Genomic DNA, 24,184 nt, shown 5'->3' with positions numbered 1-24,184 from the left:
AGGAACCGAGTCTATTAGAGTCCTCCACCAAGAACTCAAGCGGAGCTGTGCCTGGAAAGCTGACCAGCCTACACCGCGACCACCTTGGGTGTAAGTAAATAATCTTTTCAATCAACCATTACGCCTCCGTGACTGATTCTAGCTCGAGCGTACCATACCGCGCCGCGGTTCTCTCCGGCCCCGCGTGCCCAGGCTGCTGGCCACAGCCTGTGTGCACAAAGACGGGCCCGGCTCGCCCCCGAGATCGGGAGCCGGCCCGCACAGGATCGATCCCCGCCTCTGCCGCAAAGGCCTGGCACGACCTTCAGCAGAACATGGAAACTTTCTGCAGCTCAGTTCTCCACTGCTGCTGCTCCCTTGTTGTGCATCCTGTTCACCCAGAGTGTAAGCTCTGTGAAGTGGGAACACCTCCTATGCACAACCTAGCTCAACAGAGCCACCGGGCACTTCTGTGGCACAGACATCAGTGTGAGCCATGCCTACTTCATATCGCACTCTTCCCCTTGCTAGGATGGGCTAGATCACATGGGGGTTGCTGTATGTGCTCCACCCTGACACAGGCTTTTATTTAAGGCTATAGTGGCTCATCCTTTAAGATGCACAGGTCACAACGTTCAATCCCTGCTGCGAGGGGCACACACAGAGGTATTCTGAAATCCTAGGGTGGGAAGGGACCTCCAGGGCCATCTGGTCCAACCCCCCGCATAAATGCAGGAACGTTCCTCCTAAATCATCCTTGTCTGATGCTTATCCAGCTTCTTTTGGAAAACCTCCAATGCAGGAGATTCCACCCGTTTTCCAGGCAGGCGATTTCACTGCCTCACTGCTCTAACAGCACGGGTGATTTTTCCTGAGCTTTAATCTAAACCTGCTGGGTGCATCTACACGTGTGCTTAACTGTGCAGTAGACTAATTTGCTGAGGTGTAAAGCATCACAGTCTACATGCATGATGCTATTAGATCACAGCAAACTGATTTTTGCCACCGTACTGTCAGGGACAGCACTATCTTACTGCAGCAAAAATAACTGCACCTAAATGCACGTGTAAACCCTGATTCAGGCGTACACTGTGCCCTGTCTGCCCAGGCAGCATGGGGCCAGACCCCTGCCTGCTGCCTAGCCACGGGGCTCTGCACGCTAGGGCACTCTTGTGCCCCAGCCAGCCCCTCTGCTGCCCAACACCACCTCCCAAAGCCCAGGGCTGACCTCCCCACCATGTCCCCATCTAGCCTGTGGCTGCTCCACCTTGGCTCAAACTGCTGTGGTCCTGGGCACAGCATCTACACATGCACCCTGGACTGCAGTAGTTTGAGCATCGACACATGCCATTAAGGCATTGTGATAACCTGGCTCAAACGGCACCGGTTTTATCATGTCACCTTAATGGAAGATAGAGATGCCCCCACTTTGGTGCATTTAAAAACCAATGCTTTGGGCCCTGCCCTCTGCAACAAAGGAGAACAATCATTCTCCCTCTCCTTTACGGCAGCCCTTGAGATATTGGAAGACTGCTATCATGCCCCCTGCCTTAACTACTTTTTCTTCAGGCTAAACATACCTAGCTCTCAGCCTTTCCCTGTAGAGTTTGTTTTCCAACCCCTTTATTATTTTCCAACCTTGTCCAGCTTCTCTAAAACCTGGGGCCCAGAACTATGCATGGGGAGCATTTCACAGTGACACACTCACAACAACACATCCCTGGAGCCATGCCTATTTAGCTTGGCAACATTATTGTCACTTTACATTTGGGGAAACTGAGGCAGTGAGATTAAGACATTTCCTAAAAGGATTCCTTTGTTCTGAGATGCAATGAAAACTCAGAGACTCCCTTTGTTGTGTTGCTGCTGCCGTGCCCCGGAGCCACGTCTCAACTCTGCACTTTGCAAATAGCAATTTGGGAGTAAATGTGATGACTATAGAAGGATATGAATATTCATATGCTGGGACGGAGAAGGTGTTACCCTGTAAATGTGGGCTGTGTTGGCCTTAATGTTCAACGTCTTCAAGGAGGAAGAGAAGTGCATAGAGACAGCTCAGCCTCATAAGCTGTCCTAGCACCACATGACTCTAAGCTACTGGACCCCCCCCGTGACTACTACCCCAGACCCTACAACTAGAAAGGATCTTGAGGGTCTCCTAGTCTAATCCTCTGCGCAGAGGCAGGATTTGCTATTCCCAGCCCATCCTAGACTGTCCAGTCCAGAGAACGGTCTCTTCTTGAGACCAGCAAGGAAGGCGATTCCACTGCTTCCCTAAGCAAACATCCCATCGACAGGACAAACAACGGTTCATAAATACCTAAATTATTCGGATCCGTGGCATGGCACTGCATGGGAAGAGCACAGCATAGCAGAGCACAGTTCATGTTTAGCAAATACAGGTCAGGTGTGAACCCTGGTGCAGAGACCAGCCTGGAGCTCAGCATCGCTCTTACCTTTCTATCCTCCAGAAGCTTCAAGGTGTTGTTGCTCTTTCTCAGCGGGAAGCTCATGACATCCTGGTGGTGTTCAGCTGCTGCATACTGGACGGCTGTCTTTCCCTCTTTGGACTCGAGGGTGGGTGCGGCACCGCTCTCCACCAGAAGCTGGACGCTAGCCAGATAACCAGACTTGGCAGCAAAATGCAGGGGGCCCCAGCCTTGCTGCAGAAATAAAGGATGTCTCATGAAAATGGTGCTTTCAGTAACAGAACGTGTCAGGAGTCCAGAGAACGGGGAGGGGATGGAGAACGGGGACTCCTGTCATCTGCTTCCAGCCAACGTTTGTCAGTCGATAGCAACAAAGCCTGGTTGCTCTTGGGAAACAAGGGATGCAGGCTCTAGGGATACCGTGCAATGCTCCCAATGGTGTCGTGGGCAACTCATGGCACTGACCCATAAATCAAGGCTTGGCATGACACGTTGAGTGGAAGGGGCCCTTTCTTTCCCAGCAGATTCAAGCACTCAAGCAAGAAGGCATAGGGAGAATGAAGAAGGCCCCGGGTAATGTGGGGCCCCTGCAGGATACACTAGGCAATCTGGTGGTTGCACCAGAGGAGAAAGCAGACCTCTTTAACAATTTCTTTGTCTCCATTTTCTTGTGCAGGGACTGGGACGCCCCGACCAAGATTCAGGATGGACTTGGGAGAAACTCTGCCAAGCCTAGGGTCAGGGAGGACCGAGTTAGGGAACTTCTGGAGGGGCTGGACGTGTTCAAATCAGCAGGTCCAGATGCTCTCCACCCCAGGGTGCTGAGGGAATTGGCAGGAGTTATCACGGGGCCCCTGGCACGGCTTTATGAGCACTTGTGGTGCTCTGGCCAGGTGCTGGACAACTGGAAGAGGGCCAATGTGGTCCCCATCTTTAAAAAAGGGAGGCGGGAGGACCCGGGCAACTATAGGCCTGTTAGTCTTACTTCAATCCTGGGGCAACTTTTTGAGAAGATTATCCAGGAGCACATCCGTGATGGGCCAGCAGCAGGGATGATGTTCAAGGGCAACCAGCATGGGTTCATTAGGGGCAGGTCCTGTCAGACCAACTTGATTGCCTTCTACAATCAGGTCACAAAATCATTGGACGCAGGTGTCGTGGTGGATGTAGTCTTTCTGGACTTCGGGAAGGCCTTTGACACTGTCTCCCACCCCATCCTTATTAAAAAGCTAGGCGACTGTGGCATTGATGCCTACACAGTCAGATGGGTCGCAAATTGGCTGAAGGGTTGTACTCTGAGAGTGGTGGTGGCCGGGTCATTTTCGACCTGGAGGGAAGTAGGCAGTGGGGTCCCCCAGGGCTCGGTCCTTGGGCCTGCACTGTTCAACATCTTTATTAGCGACTTGGATGAGGGGGTGAAGAGCAGCCTGTTTAAATTCGCAGACGACACCAAGATTTGGGGTGAGGTGGGCACACTAGAAGGGAGGGACAGATTACAGCCAGACCTGGACAGGTTACAGGGGTGGGCAAATGAAGATAGGATGGAATTCAATACTGACAAGTGCAAGGTGCTGCACTTGGGCAGTGGGAACCAGCAGCAGACCTACAGGCTGGGGAACTCCCTTCTCAAAAGCACGGTGGCAGAAAAAGATCTTGGAGTCATTATTGATTCCAGGATGAACATGGGCTGCCAATGCGAGGTCACGGTCAGTAGGGCTAACTGTACCTTGTCGTGCATCCACAGATGCATCTTGAGCAGGTCCAAGGAGGTGATCCTCCCCCTCTACGCGACACTGGTCAGGCCACAGCTGGAGTACTGTGTCCAGTTCTGGGCACCCCACTTCAAGAGGGATGTGGACAGCATTGAGAGGGACCAGATGAGGGCAACCCGCATGATCCGGGGACAGCAGGGCAGGCCCTACGAGGAGAGGCCACGGCACCTGAACCTGTTCTGCCTTTGCAAGAGAAGGCTGAGGGGGGACCTGGTGGCCATCTATAAACTTACCAGGGGGGACCAGTGGGGTTTGGGAGAGACTTTGTTCCCCTGAGTGCCTCCCGGAGTAACAAAGAATAACGGCCATAAGTTGCTAGAGGGTAGGTTTAGACTAGACATTAAAAGACACTACTTCACTGTCAGGGCGGCTAGGACCTGGAACCAACTTCCAAGGGAAGTGGTGCTGGCTCCTACCCTGGGGGTCTTTAAGAGGAAGCTCGACGTTTACCTGGCTGGGGTCATCTGAGTCCAGTTTTCTCTCTTGCCCAGGCAGGGGGTTGAACTAGAAGATCTACAAGGTCTCTTCCGACCCTACTTCTATGAATGTATGAATCTATGAACCCTGCACAAGCTGCTGCCTACCTTGTCCGTGACATTGATCTCCGCTCCCTGCCCCAGCAGCGCCCTCACCATCTCCACGTGACCACTGGCTGCAGCCAGGTGGAGGCAGGTCCTCCCCTGCTGGTCTTGGAGATGCAGCTGGGAGGTGGATTTGCTCAGGAGAAGCCCGACGACGGCGGTATGGCCACGCTGAGCAGCCAGATGGAGAGGGGAGGAGCCCTGGAAGGCAAATGGGCATTGAACAGCCTTGCCATCAGCTTCAAGGGTGGTGATGGGATGCTCTTACCCCCTGGGCCTGAATTAGGTGACCCCAAGGAATGGGGCTGGGGTCTACTGGCACATGTTGCCCATGACACCATGCCCTCATTCCCTCCCAGGGTCCCCCTCCTGCCTGCATCTTAGATCCTCTCCCTCCTCTCTAATAACCCTCTAGGTCTGATGCTTCCAAAATGCCTCCCTCCTGACCGTCCCCACTGGTCCTGCCCTGCCTGCCTTTATCAGTGGGGCAGAGCCCTCCTGGAGGGATTGTCCTCTCATCCATGGACCCAGCAGGAAGCAAAGCCCCCTTCCTCCATGAGGGACCGCAGCCTTCTGCCCCGCTGAGCTCCCTTGGCGTAGGCCAGTCTCTGGGAGTTGAGATGGCCGAGCTGAGCCTGAAAGCTGGCCCCTTACCTGCAGGCTGGTCTGGCTGTCCACCTGCACTCCCGGGAGGTTGAGGAGCAGACGGACCAGGCTCTCGTGTCCCGAATGGGCAGCTAGATGCAGCGGAGTGAACCCTGACTGAGATAAACCACATGGGCCATGGCAGATTCTCCCCACCTCTGGGCAGATGTGCAGATCCTCTGGCCAGCACAGTCCCTCCAGACTCTTCTGCAAACCACGAAGGTAACAGGATCCCAAGACCCTCCCCCCAGTTGGTAGGACTCAGCTGTATCCATTCTGCGCCTTGTGCCAGCATCCAGCCTACCGTTAGATCTATATCCTCTCTCTCCTGAATAGCAAACAGCCCGGCAGCCTGAGCATGGCCTCTTCCACATGCACCACCATGCTAGTTCACTCTGACCCTGAATGGGACTTCTTTGGGGCTTTTGTGCTGGAGACCCCAAATGACCCCAATGCTCCTTGTTAACAGCTCTCTCCATCACCCAAACATGCTGCCAGCATGTGTTATGGACTGCTAGGCTAGGTGCACGTTGGCTGGTGAGGAGGAGACAGGAATGCATCATTAATGCAATATGCAATATGCAATATCAGGTTGCATATTGCTATGCAACATGCATATTGCAATATGCAACATGCATATTGCATATTATTGCATATTATTGCATATTGATATTGCATGTTGCAATATGCAACATTGCAACATGCAATATCAGGTCTTGCCTGTCCCCATCGCTGCGGACAGCCCGTGCTGTCTGAGTGACACATGTGCTGAGTACGTATGTTTGGCGGTTGCAGCTGCTTCTGGGGAGTGAATAGAGCTGTGGGAGACTGTATCAATGGCCAAGTCACCTGTAAAACCCTAGAGGGGTCAGTCTGGCTCTAATCCCTGCTGAGAGTCATTTATCTCCCATCGTCTGGGTCAAAGGGCTCAATGGAGCAGAGGTGGCTGCAGCACAAGGCACTACACCCTTGTCTAGGGCACGGTCCCTACGAAAATCAATGGGAACCAAGTGCTGCTATCTCCAGCTCCTTCTATCCCTGGACCATCAGGTCAGTCCTGAAGCCAGGATGCATCTGTGTGTTTTCTGTGCTTCCTCTTCCTGATGGCTGGAAGAGCGGATGTTCCCCATGGAATCAGATGCATGACCTGCTGCAAAACTGAACCAAGGGCCACAGAGCCAGGAGAGGAAGAGAACGACTCTGCTTAGGAAATGCAGGGGCGAGGTCCTGCCCCCAGCTCCACAGGCCCGTGAGACAGAGGAACCCATGGGACAACATTACAGATTAGGCAACACAGCGCAGGGACGCTGCACGGGGTGTGGGTCATTGCACCCTCCACTCCAGCCCGGGGCAGACCTGCATCCATAGCCCTGTGCCCTGGGGGGTTTTCAAGGGGTCCAGGAGCTAAGCAGATTCCCTGCCTAAACTCATCACACAGAAGGGAGAAAAGTCAAAGCTGATGAGGAAACTCCTGTTACAGGTCTGAGGCTGCCTCAGAGGTCATAACTACATAAGAATATAAGAACTGCCATTCACTGGGTCAGACCAGTGGTCCTTCTTGACCTGCATCCTGTGTCACAGTGGCAGAAAGTGGATGCTAAAAGGGAGGGTGAACTGGATATCACCAGAGTTTTTGTTTCACCCTTCACCACTGTTCCTCTCTTACTTGCAACCTTCAGCAATTACGGTCTAGGAAATTATAACTGAGAGGCTGTGTCCCTCACTCGGGTGGGACAGGGGAAGGGAGTTCATCCTTCTTTCTGTTACCCATGTGGTCAGGGCCAGTATACAGTAAAATCAAGTGGAGCAGCATCATATATATGGTAGACATATGGTAATGGTATGGGCTTGGGGAGCCCATATGCTGGCCTTCCCGGGCCTTCACCCTCCCCAGGGCTGGCTGCACATTACCTCGCTGGTGTGCTCCTTGACCGGCTCTCCTTCAGGCTTGGACTGCGGCAGCTTGCTGCACGTTGTGGCCGAAACCCCCGTGAGCATCTCTTGGACAAAGCCCAGCTGGCCATAATGCGCTGCCACATGAAGGGCAGTAAATCCTGTCTGGGAAAGGGAAGAAAAACATCTATCGTTCAAGAGACTCCCTCTTCTCAATGAGCCAGAGCTCTCCAGTGGTGCCTGCTCAGAGCACGGTGCGTTGCTGAAACGCGGCAAGGAAAGGGGGCGGTCACGGAAGAGAGGAGAGTGATGGAGATGACAATCAAGAGGGGGAAAAATGAGAAAAGCTGAGAACGAAGGAGCTTTGCGGTTACATTACGTGACGGGAAGCATCAGCTGCATTTGGTACCTGCCGTTTGTTCTGTGAAGCCCCGGGAAGAGAATAGCAATGGCTGCAGAGCAAAAGCCAGACAGGTTTATGTTAGGGCATGTCAGAGTGGGGCTCAGAAGATGGAGGGTCTCATCCCTTGTGCGACAACCCAGAGGTGACTAAAGATTGTAGGGGCTCTGTTTTGTAGGTGCTCAAACCCTCACACCTGCCTGTTGTTGAGGAAGGACTAAACTTCAGACATTTGGGCTCCTTTACGACATCTCAAATTGGGAGTCCCAGAACTAAACCCCCTCCACCCAAGTTGCTCTGCGTTTTTCAAAGTTGTGACCCCTCCATGCCCCAGGTCCCCAGCTGTATGATGACTATACTAATAGCATCCTGGGCTGCATTTGTAGGAGTGCTGGCAGGAGATCGAGGGAAGTGATTCTCCCACTGTATTTAACCCTGGTGAGGCCACATCTGGAGACCTGGGTCCAGTTTTGGGCCCCTCACTACAGAAAGGATGTGGACACAATGCAGAGAGTGCAGCAGAGGGCAATGAAAATGGTTGGGGGTTGGGGGACATGACTTGGGAGGAGAGGCTGAGGGACCTGGGCTGATTTAGTCTGGAGAAGAGAAGACCAAGGGGGATTGAATAGCAGCCTTCACCTCCCTGCAGAGGGGCTGCAAAGAGGACGGAACTGGACTGATTTCGGAGGGGGCAGATGACAGAACAAGGAGCAGTGGGCTCAAGCTGCAGCAAGGGAGGTTTAGGTTATATATTAGGCAAATCTTTCTCATGAGGAGGGTAGAAAAGCACTGGAACAGGTTACCTAGAGAGGTTGTGGCATCTCCATCCTTGGAAGTTTTTAAGATGTGGCTTGACAAAGCCTTGGCTGGGATGATGTAGTTGGGGCTGGTCCTGCTTCGAGCAGTGGATTGGACTAGATGTGACCTCCTGAGGTCCCTTCCAGCCCCCCTTTTCTGTGATCCTGTGGCTCCTTGCCCTCACCTTTGCTCTGCCTTGTTTTTTTAGCCTCTTAGCCTCTTGTGGCAGGTGCTGTTTCTCAGTAGGTGTGCATACAATACTTAGCACAAAGGGGAACCTAGGCTAAGCTTTACAGTAGAGCAAGCAGCTGTATCCCTCATACACTGCAGTGCATCTCTGCTTGGCTTTGGCTATGGCTGTACATGCAACCACTTCATGATGTTTATCACAACCTGAGCTGCATCCCCCAAAAAGCTTGGTTCGCAACAGTCATGCATCAAACCTGCCTTCACGTCCCGAACTCCTGCACGGGTGCCAGTGTGCAGAAAGGTGCTGGCTGCGTGAATCAGAGGTGTCTGCTCACCTTGGTACTGGTGATCCTGAAAGAAATGCTGCCCCTTAAGGCTTCCAGGACATTGATGTGCCCGTTCTTGGCTGCCAGATGGATTGCTGTCAGTCCTTCCTAATGAGAAGCAGAGAGGGTGCATCGTAAGACTTGATCCGCTGCTTATTGAAGTGCCGTCGCAGCACCAAGTGAGCAAATTCCCTCAAATAGCCCTCCCAGAGCCTGTCCCATCACTGGACAGTCAGCGTGCACCGTTGGACACTCCCAGCCCTGCTGTGATGGTACAATTTAAGGGTGTCATGGGGCAGTGAAGAACACAGGACTAGAAGGGACTTTCTAGATGATCATCACATCCCATGCTCTGCTGTTAAAGGCAACCAGGTCATTTAACACTGGTCATAAACAGATCCAACTCCCTCTTAAAACCTGTCCAGTTGCTTCGTCCAGAACCATCACCTCATGCCCAGTCTAAATGCAATCCTGGCCAGCCTGCCAGGTTCATTTTTGTGCCAACATCAGCATAAATTGCTCTTCTCCCCGCCCTGGTACATTTTCCCCTGTTGCACATGCAGACATGGGCAAGAATGGGCCAGAAATGGAGACCTGCATCAGCCTGGAGATTTTGGAAGCACCATGGAGGAGAAGCAGGCAAGTTCTTTACAGGTAAGTCATCTTTCATGGCTGATGACGGGGTTGTAACACCTGCAGCCCTCGACAGAACAAGCTGCCGTGTCACAGCCCTTTCATGGTGCTGAAGTTTCAGGGTCACCATCCTGAGTGATGCATTGGAGAGGGGTGAGGCTGGAAGCACCAAGACCGAGGACTGCTTTATAGCAATGATAGTCAGTCCCTCCTGGGAAGGGGTGAAGGACTCAGACCCTTGCCCCCCCATTTACATGGGTACAAATCAATACTAGAAAAAAGAGCACGAGTGTGAATACTAGGGAGGCCAGCTTCCTTGCCAAAGGGAGATGCCCTTCCAAGATGCACTGCAGCCTGGGAGGGACATTGCTTCCCCACCCCCTGCATCTTGGGCTGGGGTTTCACGGCTGAGTCTGCGTGACTTGTAGGCAGCTACGTACACCATCCTCATCCGCTGCAGAAGCACCCGTCTGTAGCAGGACCTTCACCACCTCACAGTGCCCGCCGGCGGCTGCCAGGTGCAGGGGAGTAGAGTTGTTTGTCTGCAACACAAAGACCGAGCAGGTGGGCACCTCTGCCTCAGAGCATAGGAGAGATAGGAAGTGCGTGATAGGAAAGAAGTGCCAGGGGAAGCATCCTGCATCGGACTAACACAACAGAGCATTAGCATCACAGCGGATTCCCCTCAAACGCCTCCACCCCGTGTCTGCTCAGCACCCCTTCAGCTTTCAGCAGTTACCTACAATTTTCCTGGAAGCTGCAGGCAAAGCACCGAGGTGCAAACAGCCTGTATTGCATTTAAATGGGGAGGCTGGGAGGCAATCCCAACCCTCTTTTTGTCCTGGCAAACAAGAGGCACAGAAATCAGCCAGTAGTGTCCCTTCAAGGGATGCACATGGAGCAAACACCCCTGCAGCCAAAGCCCTTCAGGCCACCCTTGGAGCGCAGTGTAGATACAAGTAGTGGGACGCCGCACTGAAAAAAAGCTCAAGGCTGTCAGGGCGCTGGCAAAGAGCATACCACTGAGGGACATGTGCGAAACAGGCTTCCTCAGATGCACGAGCACATTCCCAAAACCCAAACCCAGATTGAAATATTCAGGAAGACATGGGAAGGTGAGATTCAGGTCTCACATCTATGGCTCAAGCCTGCGTTGGCAAAGCACAAGCTGCGAGGTATCATGTTGTGAGCAGTTACTGGAGAGATTCCCCTTCTCTGTGTGTGTCTGTGAGGCTTTGACTGAAGGTATTTCCGCTTTCGTGTCATCATGAGAAACAGCTGAGCCTGCAGGGCGTATGCAAAGCCTTCATTTGCTTTGGCAGATGCTGGCTTCTACAAGCGCCACGTGTTTCTTAGGCAGAAGAGCAGCTCTAAGGTAATGTCATTGTAAAGCTCCCATTTTCACTCAGCATGACCAGGGGGTACTTTTGCAGCTAAAGCCCTGTGGCCATGCAATAAGCATGAATCAGGCCCCGAGAATTACCCAGTTGTACCGAGCCAGGACAGAACCGCAGGTTTCAGCAGAATGGGGTAGGTGGGGTAAGACCCCTCTCCCTTTTTATAGGTCCAGCATCTGGTTCAAGATAACCCCAGAGAGCATCCAGGGTGGAAGCCTATTTTCTCTGCCACTCCAAGACTACCTCTCTACTTCCTAATCCTTCTGGACCTCCTCCAGCTTTGCAGACAGACTCTTGGATCTGCTCTGTTCAGCACAATCCTGCTGTAGAGATTTCATAGACATAGACACTAGGGCTGGAAGGGACCTCGGGAGATCGTCGAGTCCAGCCCCCTGCCCCAAGAGCAGGAAGTCAGCTCGGATCAAAGGATCCCAGCAAGATAAGTGTCCAAACACTTCTTAAAGGAGTCTAGAGTAGGTGCCTGCACCACCTCTGGAAGGAGCCTATTCCAGGTCTTGGGGCTCAGACAGTAAAGAAGTTTTTCCTTATGTCCAGCCTAAAACAGTCTTGGAGGAGTTTGTGACCGTTGGTCCTTGTCATCCCTTGGGATGCTGTGCTGAACAGACGTTCCCTCAGATACTGATGCACACCCTTTGTGTACTTATAGGCTGCCACCAGGTCACCCCTGAGCTTGTGCTTTTCCAGGCTGAAGAGTCCCATGGCTCTCAGCCTTTCTTCATAAGGCCTGCTCTCCTGACCTCTGATCATGCGTGTGGCTCTTCTCTGGACTTGTTAAAACTTCTCTGCAGCCTTCTTGAATTAGGGAGCCCAGAATTGGATGCAGTACTCCTGCTGTGGCCTCACCAAGGCCAAGTACAGCGGGAGGATGACATCCTGGGATTTACTCGAGAAGCACCTATGGATGCAAGCCAGAGTTTGGTTTGCTTGACCAGCTGCGACATCGCATTGGTGACTCATGTTCATACATCGCATTGGTGGCTCGTGTTCATGAACCCAGAGGACCCAGCGACTGACCTTGTTGCGCGCAGTGGTTACCCCTGCCTTATTAAACTTCAGCAGCTCCTTGACCACAGCAATGCTGCCCTTGGAAGCGGCGATGTGGGCGCAGGTAGATCCTTCCACGTTGGCTGACGTCACCAGTTCGGGCTTGTGCTTCAGAAAGAACTTCACCACTTCCGAATGGTCGTTCTCAGCAGCCAGGTGCAGCGGCGTTTGCCCTTGCTGTGGGAAAAAAGACAAATCAGGCTCAGGACACAAGGACACTGCAACCAAGTGGTCAATAGCTTGGGGGCTCGGTTGCATTGGTTTCTCTCGCACATGCCAAGATAGTCTCACTGCAAAGGAGGTTTTCCCCCAGGTTCACAGTTTCAAATTTCAACTTGCCGAAAACAGCTCCTTGGAAGACTGAAAGCTCAGACAGGGGTCATGTTTTGGGTAGACCCATGATAATTTTGGCCAAGTTGCTTGAAAGAAAATCAACTGCACGTCTACAAGGAGTGAATGGAAAGACTTTTAACCTCCGGCACCCGGGGCCAAGGTTCTGCTTTTTCAGTCAGCAAAGCAGGGCGGGTTGCTAATTTTTCGACTGGCAAAAAAGCATGGGTGCAAGGGAAAGGGAAAGTGTGGCAGTCCCTTGCCATGTCTATGATGTTCTCCCTTCCAGCCCCTAATGTCTATGTTTAGGCATCAGCAAAAGCAAAAAAAAACCCAACCAAAACCCCCCCAAAACCCTGTTTTCTGGCTTCGGTCACTGTTCACTGGTCACAGAGATACCTGTTTGCCAGCAGCATTGAACCTCTGCTCTTGAGAAGATGGTCCTCAGGATGAGAGAGCCAGGATCTCATCTCTGGGCTCTTGAGATGACCGGCGGAGGAACTGGGCTCATGGCAGGGGGCTTCTCTAGCGGGGAATGCAGGGGGTAGATGACAGCAAAGCCAGGGGCAGCAGCTGCGAATGTGGGGTGCTGAGAGACAGAGCTTCTTGGAAAGGAGAGCTTGCTGGAGTAGCAGACCTCAGGATTTCTGAGCAGAGAAACTGCCTCCCATGTTCAGAGAAATAGCACTTTGGGGACATTTTTTTCAAAGTAAACTAGATTGTACCAAGAATTTATCTACCAGCCCCATCAATTTCTCATCCAAATGCTGGCTAACACCTTGGGCCAAAGGGGCAATGGATGTAATACAACCGCAACCCAACATAGCATTGTGAGCCTCATTAGAAGTCTGGACCCTTTACACGGGCTTTCAAGCCAGCTTCCCAGTCTGCTGTATTTATGGGAGGCACGTGCACACACACAGCTCGTCGGTGACTCCGGCATAGTGAAGGACCGGCTGCTGCACTTCCAAATATAAATTAGTGCCGACTGATTTATTTGCTGACCGTCCCATCAGAAGCACCGAGGACTGAATGAGTCCTGGAGAACTACCTGTCCTCTCCTCAGTACTGTCCCTTGGGATTATAGTCAAAGCTGGATGTGGATGTGGTGATGGAAACTTGCACCCTACTGTACCACGTTTGTGTCTCTACACAGGACTTCGGCATGCAGGACTCTCCACCCAGTCCTGTTCAGTCAGATTCTCCACTTTCTGCCCACAGCTGAGAATTTCCCCAGTGGGAAAATGTGCTTTCAACTCGGTTTAAAGCTGGTGGGAGTTGACTTTTCCCCCTCTCAGCGCAGAGCTGATTTCTGGAGGAGGAAACATCACGAATGCACATTTATTCCCCAATCCTCAGCCTATGGGCAATCCCTTAGGATTTTATGCCACGGTGTAAAACAGAGCAGTCTCTAGCCTGTTCGAACATCAGGGAAGCGTAACTCATCCTCGTCCTCCAGCTCTATGCCAAGAGGATCTCATTGCGGGACAGCCCTTTTGCTTAAAAACAAGTAACAATTCAACACCTCGCTAACTGTGACTTACTGCTGGTGCTGCGCCTTTTTAAAGCTGTATTTTCTGCTCCGATCAGCCCTGCTTTCCAAGGACACAAAGGTAGGCTGTTTTCTAAAGCATGAGTCTTACTGTTATTTTTAGCTGAGAAACTGATGGGGAGAGTGACAGGAAAATCGGCTGTGGAAACAGGCCAGAGCGTGAAATATCCGGTCGTAAAAGCCAGCCCAGAATGTTTGCAATAAAATATCTATACGTAGGGGGGGAAAAGCAACGTCGGACATAAAGCAGAGCTGCAAGACATGATGAGTGATATCTGGAGTGCAGGCTGGGAGATGTAAATCCTCCCATCAACACAATAACAACCCTCCGCATCTCAATCTCATCTTCCCTCCGGGAAGCCCGTACGACTGAATTCAGCCTTGCCACAGTCCTCCGAGGCATCGCTGATGCCAGTTTGCTGGAAGGGAAACTGAGGCACAGGGAAGCGAAGTGAATTGCCTACGACCAAATAGAAAATTGGTGGTGAAGCACCGGGGATAACACCTAGACCTCCCCGCACCCTGCCTAGTCCTGTGCTTTAACCATTAGACAAGGCTTCTTTCCTGCCATAATAAACACGTCTTTGGGGAACAGCAGAGGCCTTTTTTAGCTGATGCTGCCTCCATCTGATCTCACAACAGGCCCTCCCCGGACCTGCCTCCTCTAGGAAGAGGCCGTCACATTATTTCCCAGCTCCTGTGGGACAGTGGGTCATCATGGTATACTGCTAACAACCGAGAGCAACTCAGTGCCAGGGATGGATCCAGTTCAAGTCAGCAATAGAGGAGATCCAGGGAAGGGAACTGGGCTGATTTCAGCCCACACACACTGAGATTAAATTGGATGGCATTATACAGCACCTTTCCAAGGGATGAGGCAGTTGTGTTGAGACAGGCCACCAGCTCTCCTAGGGCACCTAGGGCTCAGGCAAACAGCTACCGCTGGGTAAGCTGCGGACACAAAGCACCTACAACAGTGCCACATGCAGGGCGGTTTTGCCTCTGAGTTTTGCCTGGGGTTATTTGACAGCAGATTTGAGTTAGTGACACTGGTGGGAGCTGTGCCCTGTGCATCCCCTCCTTCATATACTGCTATGAAGACCAGTTATGCCGTGTAAACACGCCATGGGTCCAAGGCCCGGGACTCAGGACTTACAATTTCTAACCCTAATCCTCAAGCCCTTAGCTGTACGTTTCCTCACAGCACCTCCAGATGTGGTTAGTACCACAGCCTGAAGAGGGTAAGCTAGTCAGTGCTTGTAGATCCATGGAGGGGGGTTGTAGGAGGGGTGAGTGTTGTTTATTTAGAGAGGGCTCAGAAAGAGGAGTCTACAGGTTCCCATAATCAAAGGCCTATGGGATTTGGAGCTGAATGGCAGTAACCACCCATTAGAAGGACAAAAGTGGTGAAGCAGTATCCAACCGGCAACCAAAATAGGCCTGCAACTTTGCCTAGGGTCCCCCCTCCCCTCGCTGGCATCAGGAAAACTAGAGCTGAAATACGGGATGGGGAAGAGAAGCCTTGTGGGTAATATTGAAGCCCTGGGTTGTTTCCAGGCATAAAAAGCCTGAAGGATACAAGGAAAAATGAAACTATTTTTCCTTTGGCAGCTTGAGCGGGACCTTCTGAACTGCAGGATGTTTTGCTCAAGAACATGCACTTGTTTCACTTGAGCTTGTGAAGCTGCCCCGAAGGGCTGCGGCATCGAGCAGTTGTTAGGGGACAGGCCTCCTCCGTGCAGGGGTCCCTGCAGATGGGGCACTTACGATGTCTGCAGCATTCACATCGGCACCCAGGCTCAGCAGGCTGGCACACACATCCAGCTGCCCGTTCAGCGCCGCCAGGTGCAGCGGGGTCCGCTTGCTCTGCACAGGAAGACAAAAAAGGTAGTTTGCCCCCCCAGCATGTGCTGCCGCTGCATGCATTTCTCCCAGGTGGGCCATGGGGCCTCAGGAAAGGACCCATGTGCATAGCAGTATGGGCAGGGACTTCTGCTGTCTGCTTCTGGCCTTGTCAGGACTATGGGTGCCTCTTCACTAGGCCCAAAGGGACTTGCTTGTCACATGTTGGCTAATGCATGGCAACCAACAGTAGATACCATCTTAGAAGAGACGTGGCTTTCACATGTATTACATTGGGGGAAAGATCTGGAGGAAACTCAAGTTTGTCTTGATTTCCTATCAAGTGTAAAAGCCACACACTGTCCTGTCTTTTCTGGGGTTACCTCATACCCTGCAAGTTAGCAAATATTAATCAAGATGAGGCAGAGGATTTTAATGGTGCAATGCTAGCACATACTTACTTAACATGCATGAGAAAAGTCTAGTGCATGCAAGACCTGCTATTTCAAAGATGGTCCAGCCTGGTTAGGTGAAAGCTTAGACAGTCCCTTTGACTTTAGCTTTACTAGCTGGGCCTGCATTAAAGGCAAGGGCCTTGTCCACACTGGGCTTTTCAAGTGTGCTCACTAGTAGGTCAGCATCAAGCCTCTTCTCTTAGTTTAGCTGAGGCACAAGTGACCGAGGAAACCAACAGTGACCCTGCCACCCTCAGTAGATGCGGGTGCTTGCCTCAGAGCCTCCACATACTTCCTTGGACTGTGGATGAGGTCCTATACTAAGCACCTCCTAGAGAGACAGAACAGACCTGCCAGGCCCATGCGAGGAACAGATTAGACCTTCTTGACCCTGGTTTGCTCCAGAGGCTGACTTTGGCATAATTTAGACATCCCTCAATGCCAACCTTAGTTATGGCAACTTCCCTTCAGCTTACACACCTTACACACCACAGCCAGACCTGGGATTTCCACAGCCCTGCTCATGGAGGGCCTGAAACACTGACTCCCAAACCTCTCTTGTCTTCTGCAGCAGGGCTGACTAAGAAGTCCTTGGATGGCAGGCGTATGCCACTGTTTCACCATGACAGCCCCAGGACAATCCTCCCTGAGCTGGATATGGGGGGGTTAGTGCCCCATAAAAGGTCACCACCACTCTGGGCATTTCCAAGCATAAAGAACAATGATAGAGATCCCAGGCCATTTATCAACCCTGAGAAAAACAGGGCAGAGCTACAGCAGGATGGGCACCATTGGAGAGTGAGGAGTGTGGCAGTGGGGATGGAGACCACCCAGAGAGTCGATTCATTCCTTCCCAACAGGCATGGGCTTGGCTGCCTGCTTTTGGTAACTTCCCTGGGTCCTTGGGGAACCTTTTCTGGGATCCTTGTTAGAGCATTTCCAAACATATCCAAGGCATCTGATAAACCGTGTCCATTAGGGAGACGCATGTGTGGGGGGTGGAAGAACGGAGGCACTCTTCTGGGGTCCTAACCCAATATTGACATAGCTCCATGCCTCCTTTTTGCTGAGCCTGGACACAGCAGCTATTTATGTCCCAGCTGAGTAGAGCCAGCCTTTGCCAACAACGCTCATTAAAATGTAAGGCCAAGCTCTCATGTAGAGTGGGGTCGGGAAAGGGCAGGAGGAGAGAATGTGGACTTTTGGCATCTAACTTAACCTCTGGGATGCTGCCTTTTACCGGAACCCCTCTGAGATCCTGAAGGGACCGACTTGCATCTATCGTGAACACCTCTCCGAAGAGATGAATATCTCTCCAGCTGGTGTCAGCCAGGAGCTCTGTTTTGGACTCAGTGTTATTTGCACTTGAGTTTCTACAACCTCAGAATACGTTTTTAAATAAACCCTCCCGGACATCTGGCAGCTTGTTTGCTTCTGTCGCTCAGAGCTTTGGCCTCAAAAGCTGCTTCCTTTTGGCCTCTTTCTCATTCTATTTTCTCATTTCTCAAAAATGAGATCAGGTAGCCAGCTAGGAGCATCACCGAGGGGGTGCCCAGCACACAGGCACCCTTGCCACAGTTGGATCGGTTGCATTTGGATACACGGGGATGTAGGACCGGAAGAGGCCTCTTAAGGCAGTGAATCAAGTCCCAGGAAACTATTTACTGTGGAATTTCCCCAGATTGCCACTTCAAACCCTCATTCACCACTTCTAGCTATTGAGAACCCACTGAGAGCCTTTCCACCATGCCTGGACGCTGGTGTAATCCCTTCAGATCCTGAAGGCTGCTCACAGAGGGACAATTCAGCTTAAGTTGTTCTCAGCTCAAAAAGTTGCATTCCTGTCCCTGGTGTGCACCCAGTTAATCCCCACAATCCTCCCCTCCTTACCAAGGTCATAGCATCGATGCTGGCCAGGTGAGTCTCCACGAGGAGTTTGACCAGGTGGTTGTAGCCGTTTTGAGCACTCAGGTGAAGGGGCGTCAGGCCCAGCTTGGTCTTGGCATTCACAAAGGCCTTGTACCACAGGAGGAGGTCTGCAATCTGGTCGTGGCCATTTTCTGCTGCTAGGTGCAAGGCAGCTTTCCCTTGCTGCGAACAAAGCAGCGGCTACATCATACACTGAGCCCAAAAAACCCAAGCAGACAGGCCCACAGAGCCAAGGAATGTATGCCTGGGCTTTTCTCTTTGGGGCTAGAGGATAATAGACACCATCAGAAGAAACCACTGGGGAGTTTCACCTATAGTCAAAGCAGTGCATTATAGTACAGGCTTTGTGCATGGGTATATGAGTGAGCAATGCTGCCCTGCAGTGGCTGAACCCATGGAGACCATATAGCACCTACTACTGCCATAGCGAAAAGATCAAGTGTGAGAGGCCTGTGGTCCTGGATATCAGTTCAAGCCCCCGCTGCTTGGGAATTTAGATGGTCCTTTGTGTGTTGTCTGCAGCATGTGAATTCACTGCACCTTCCCCAACCCCTCATCCCACTCATCATCCATCCCCCGATGAGAGCCAGGGAGGTTTGTCCAGCTGGATTGACTCTGAAGCTATATCTGCAAGGAGTGTGAGTCTGGAGCTGTCACCCCCTGCCACCCGTACCCTCAAACCAAGTCTGCACTTCTGTCAGCGCTGCCCTGTCTGTCAGGAGCAGAAGACACGGGATCTTCCTTCTCCAGTCCCCTGCCCTGACAGGGCTGCAGCGGTATCAGCAAGGCATGTGCACTACCTCGTCGAACACGTCAACACGGGCATGGGTCTGCAGCAGGATCCTTGCGATCGCAGTGTGTCCTTGCTCAGCTGCCACCAGCAGAGGGGACCAGCCATTCTGGAGAAGGAAGGCAGAGAGGAGGCCGACCTCAGAGAGACACAGCCAGCACTTTCTGATCTTAATGCATGCAGTCAAAGTGGGGTTGAGGAAAGGTGTCAGATCAGAAACCCTAACAGAAACGCCATGCATCCACCCAGAAAACATGGCCTGGGCAGTGCCACATCTCACAGTACCTTCACCACAATTGCTGGAGAGACCCCCTTTAACAGCAGTGCGTTCAGTAGGTGTTATATTGTGGACCTCTCTTCTGATGTGGTTGCCAATTAATGCTGGTTTCCTACATATTAGGAGAAGGACCGCTGGCTTGTTTTGCGCTGGCTATCAGGTGGCAATGACTTTCAGCTATCACCTACCCTGCAGAGGTTTGGACCCATCACCAAGAGGCTCCTTAACCCTCACCATCCCTCTATACATCTGTGCCTCTAGCTGGGGTGAATCTAAGGATTACCCTCAACCACAGCAGGTGATACAAGCTGCCCTTTCCATTCTCCGTTCTCTTGCTGCTCCTCATGAATGAAGCACCGAAGGAGACACAAATGGTGGGCTCCGCCGGACGGGAAAAGGAAGCTCCAGCTGAGATGATGCCCACTATCTGTCTCTCCTTCTGTGCTTTCCTCTCGTTGTGGGCAGCTCACCTGAACTCTCCTTTCGAGACATTGTAGTCTGGGCCTTCCCTCCACTCCTCATTCCCAGCCTGGCACCTTCGACAGAGATCACTCGCCCTAGGAGAAATCCCTCAGGGGAGTTAAAGAGATAAGCCAGGCATCAGTGTGGCTACCCACGATTACAGGATGCTATTTTATAGGGGTGCATGAATTGGACAGTACTCGATTCAGATTTGGCTCGATTCGACTTGCTGATTCGGATCACTGTCCTGATTCGATTTGGCCGAACCTGAAGATTCAATTCTGATTCAGAGAATCAGCGATTTGGCCATAGACACAGCTTTATATGTTTTTTTTACATACCTCGAGGTACGCAGAAAAAACATACAAAGCTGTGTCTATGGCCGAATCACCAAATCTCTCCGAATTGATTTGGAGAGATTAATGGGTCTCCTGATTGGATTCGGATTCAGAGGTTCGGCTGCTGAATCGGGCCAAATCTCCAAATTGAATCAGCGACCAAAGCTTCGCAGAGCCCTACTATTTTATCTGTTGGCTAGGGAACAGAGCCTGTCACTGACTTAAATGGGAATGCTCCTGTTAATTTGGCAGCATCAGCGCATGCTGGCTGTTCACCATTTCCTCTGGTTATTCAAACTGAAAATTGCCCAGGATATAAAATCTAGATCAGCAATTCCTGAAACGTGATCCGTGAGGCCTGGAAAGGAGCCCCAGACCATTACTGCGTCTCTCCTTCATGCTAAGGTTTGATGGTTGGCATGCATGGATGTCTGCAAGAAGGGGCCAGGGTTGGCAGTGATCCACTGCTCCAAGATGCCTGGAGGCTACCCGTCTCGATGTTTGCACAGGCTGCTCAATGCAAAGCAGAAGTTACTCACTCATCTGCTTTCTCCTGCACTGTAAGTCTCCAAAGCATTGTTCCTGTTGAGAGACACTTCTCATGTATCCAGAGCAGCTGAGAAGGCAAAGACAAGGAGGGCAGAAGTACCTTGGCTTGCTTGTTAATGGCCTGCTGCATCTGATGGGTGCTAATGTGCTTCAGCATCTCCAGCAGGACATCTGCATTGCCCACTTGGGCGCAGTAATGCAGGGGGGTCTCGAGTGACTGCAACAGAGACAGAAGCAAAGGAAATCAGGGACTTTGCTCCATGCATCCATGTGAAGATCAGACGCACATTTATGCTGGGATAATAGTATTTGTGCCATTGTGAAGAGGGAGGAGACACAATAGAAACTCCTTTGCTGGGGTAGCTTACTAGAATCTGGCAAAGGGTTTACCTTTAGAATAAAAACAGCAGTTAAAAAATACATCAGTGCAGGTGTCACGTGTCTGTATTTATCCTGGGGCAACCATTTGCTCCATGCAAACAGGATACTACCTGCTTTCCCCACCACCCAATGACTAGGCACCGTAATAGTGCCTCCTGCAGCAGCTATTTTGGGATAGCAGGTCATCTGTCTACTTGGGACACTGGGTCATTTCCATCATACTGCACAAGCAATGTGAATGAACTTGTCATGGGCCCAGACCCTTAGTCTGACAAATTTGCCAGCCACCTGCTCTAGAAGGACACCTTGAACATTAATCAGTTGGTTGAAATCAATGTCTTCATCAATGACCTGGAGATGGCATAAAAGGCACCTGCAGCAAGTTTGCAGATGACACCAACCTGGGGGGAGTAGTAGATATGTTGGAGAGTAGGGCTAGGATTCAGAGTGACCTAGACAAAGTAGAAGATTGGGCCAAAAGGCATCTCATGAGGTTCAACAAGGACAAGTATAAAGTCCTGCCCTTAGGACGGAGTAATCCTGTGCACCGGGACAGGCTGGGGGCAGACTGGCTGGAAAAGGACCTGGGGGTGACGGGGGACAAGAAGCTGAACAGGATCCAGCAGTGTGTCCTTGTTGTCAAGAAGGCTACCAGCATCCTGGACTGCATTGGTAGGAGCATTGCCAGCAGATCAAGGGAAGTGATTTTCCCTTCTATTCAGCACTGATGAGGCCACATCTGGAGTCCTGTGTCCAGTTTTGGGCCCCCACTACAGAAAGGATGTGGGGAAATTGGAGAGAGTTCAGAGGAGGACAATGAAAATGGTTGGGGGGCTGGGGGATGTGACTTATGAGGGGAGGCTGAGGGAACTGGCCGTATTTAATCTGGAGAAGAGAAGACTGAGGGGATTGAATAGCAGCCTTCACCTCCCTGCAGAGGGGCTGCAAAGGGGATGGAGCTGGGTTTTCTCAGTGGGGGCAGATGGCAGGACAAGGAGCAATGGGAAGTTTAGGTTAGATATTAGGAAGAACTTTCTCACTAGGAGGGTACTAAAACACAGGAACAGGCTACTGTCAGAGGTGGTGCAATCTCCATGCTTGGAGGTTTTCAAAACCTGGCTAGACAAAGCCCTGGCTGGGATGATGTAGTTGGGGCTGGTCCTGTTTTGAGCGGGGGGTTGGACTAGATGTGAGCTCCTGAGCTCCCTTCAACCCTCATTTTCTGTGTTATGAAATCTCAGCTGGTGAAAGTCCCATAGCTGCACAGAGGTCTAGGGAGATACACTGATTTACACCAGCTGAGATTATGACCCAAAGATCCCCTAATGCCTCCCTGAGAAAAAAGGTGTGTTTGAGCATTTCCAGTCCAATTCCTTCCTCACTGCTTTTGCAGCATGCTTTATCTCAGTTTCTTCCCTGGGTGCTGTGTTTGACCTCAGAGAAAGCTGCATGCCCATGGTGCTGTGAGTATATAACTGGCAAAGTGCTCAGGAAGAAAAGTGCTAAAAATATTCTGGGCTTTTTTTTCTTTTTTAATTATTTTCTCAGGCAGGACAGCTAAGCTAAACAACATCCCAGTGGCTTTTTGGGGTATGTTTTCAAGAGAGCTAAGCACAGAAGCTGCTTTGACAAGGATATCAGTACGTTTGCCAGTAACTCCCTATGAGTAAATGACTTCTGCCAGGAGCATTTGGGACAAATCTAAACCAAAAAACTGCCGCTGCATGGGGCTGGGAAAACCTATGCCCTGGCTTTGCTAGCTTTGAAGTTCATACCCACAGCTCAGAACAGTCTTGCTAGGCTGTCCAAGCCTATAAAATACAGCAACATCTTACAAGCACTGAACCTTCAATCTCCAAGGGCCCCAGTTTGGACATACCAGCCTAGTGGTACGAGAAATGTCGGCCTTGTACTCCAGGAGCATGGCAACAATCTTGGTTTCCTCCTCCTCCAAGTGGACCATGTCCTTCTTCACAGCAGCAGCCACATGCAAGGGAGTTTCTCCTGCCTACAAAAGGGAAGGAATGAGGACCGTGGGTGCCTCTGGGCACACTCCTATGCAGACCCTTTTGGAGGCGCAGCCACTTGGAGCTAGCATACTGCTCGAGAGAAAAAAACTCTGTAAGTCAGGAAACCTAACCAACCACCTCTGAATCTCCCCCATTCACACGTAGCTCTCCTCAGCACATCGTGCCCTGCGCTCAAGGTCCCTCTGTTATCCTTACCATCAGCCAGTAATGCCCATTTCCCTGGCTGGGTCACCAGTCCTGTTGGAGAAGGTCTAGCCCTCAAAGGGAATTTGCCCTTCTGCCTCTAGCTCAGTGAACATGAGGAGTGAACAAGAGCCCAGTACATGCTCAAGGGCCTGCTCCAAAACCCCTAGAAATGAACAAGAATAATTCTGTTGACTTGCCTGGGTTTGGGGTCAAGATCATACCTTGGACCTTGGGACAAGGCCATTCAAATGCCACTGCCCTATTTAAATAGTGCTGGCTGGGTCCACTAGATTAAGGACGTGGTGCTCATCCAGGCTTAGTGCCCAGCGTACAAATGAGGACCACGTGATGTGCTCCTCTTCACTTCTCCGTAGGAGGAGGCCGCTGCTCGGATGGTCACTCAGACTTTGCCATGGGCTGGTTACAAGTCTCAGGGGTGCATCTGTGGCTTTGTCATGAGAGAATCAATCCCCCCAATTCCACCCTTCCTCTTCCACCACACACACATGCACCTCATGGATATACATATGTGCCAGACCATGCTGTCCTTGGGCTCATCTCAAGTGCAAGCTTTTCCCTCCTCCTCCACTCACCTCATTTTCCATGCTGGCACAGGCAACAGCATCCGCATGGCTCTTCTCCTTGGCCAGGTAGTTGAGGATCTCCTCTACCACCGGCAGGTGGCAATGCCGTACTGCAATGTGAAGAGGGCACTCTCCAGCCTGCCAATGGAGACGAAGGACAAGAGGCAGCCTCCTCCTATCTAAAGCTTAAGGTTGGCATGGGCTGCCTCCCACCATGACACAAAACACTTCCCTCCTTTCTACATCCTAGTCTACACTCAGCCCCAGTCCCTCCTGCCACCTGGGCGTAAACCAGAGAGCCAGCCTAGTGCTGATAAGGCTGAAGGTGACAGAGGGTCTAGGAAAGAGCAGGGTTCAGTGATGGAGAGGTGT

General features: G+C 51.6%; 1 protein-coding gene across 1 annotated transcript in view; it reads right to left on the bottom strand.

Moving 5' to 3' along the window:
* Positions 1-24,184, bottom strand: part of LOC102377700 (serine/threonine-protein phosphatase 6 regulatory ankyrin repeat subunit B-like) — a 75,968-nt gene that overhangs the window by 12,396 nt on the left and 39,388 nt on the right. The window contains exons 13-25 of the mRNA XM_025214710.1: positions 23,822-23,950; positions 22,892-23,020; positions 20,732-20,848; positions 19,016-19,114; positions 18,177-18,377; positions 15,757-15,855; positions 12,078-12,284; positions 10,086-10,187; positions 9,022-9,120; positions 7,318-7,464; positions 5,416-5,523; positions 4,765-4,962; positions 2,436-2,642 (exon numbers count right to left, since the gene is read on the bottom strand). Of these exons, the coding sequence (XP_025070495.1) occupies positions 2,436-2,642; positions 4,765-4,962; positions 5,416-5,523; positions 7,318-7,464; positions 9,022-9,120; positions 10,086-10,187; positions 12,078-12,284; positions 15,757-15,855; positions 18,177-18,377; positions 19,016-19,114; positions 20,732-20,848; positions 22,892-23,020; positions 23,822-23,950 (1,842 nt within the window). The remainder of the gene's footprint in view (positions 1-2,435; positions 2,643-4,764; positions 4,963-5,415; positions 5,524-7,317; positions 7,465-9,021; positions 9,121-10,085; positions 10,188-12,077; positions 12,285-15,756; positions 15,856-18,176; positions 18,378-19,015; positions 19,115-20,731; positions 20,849-22,891; positions 23,021-23,821; positions 23,951-24,184) is intronic.

This window comes from Alligator sinensis, unplaced genomic scaffold (genome assembly GCF_000455745.1).
Source record: "Alligator sinensis unplaced genomic scaffold, ASM45574v1 scaffold721_1, whole genome shotgun sequence".
Taxonomy (NCBI): domain Eukaryota; kingdom Metazoa; phylum Chordata; order Crocodylia; family Alligatoridae; genus Alligator; species Alligator sinensis.
Note: the sequence above shows the minus strand (reverse complement) of the source record. Positions and strands in the feature narration are given on the sequence as shown.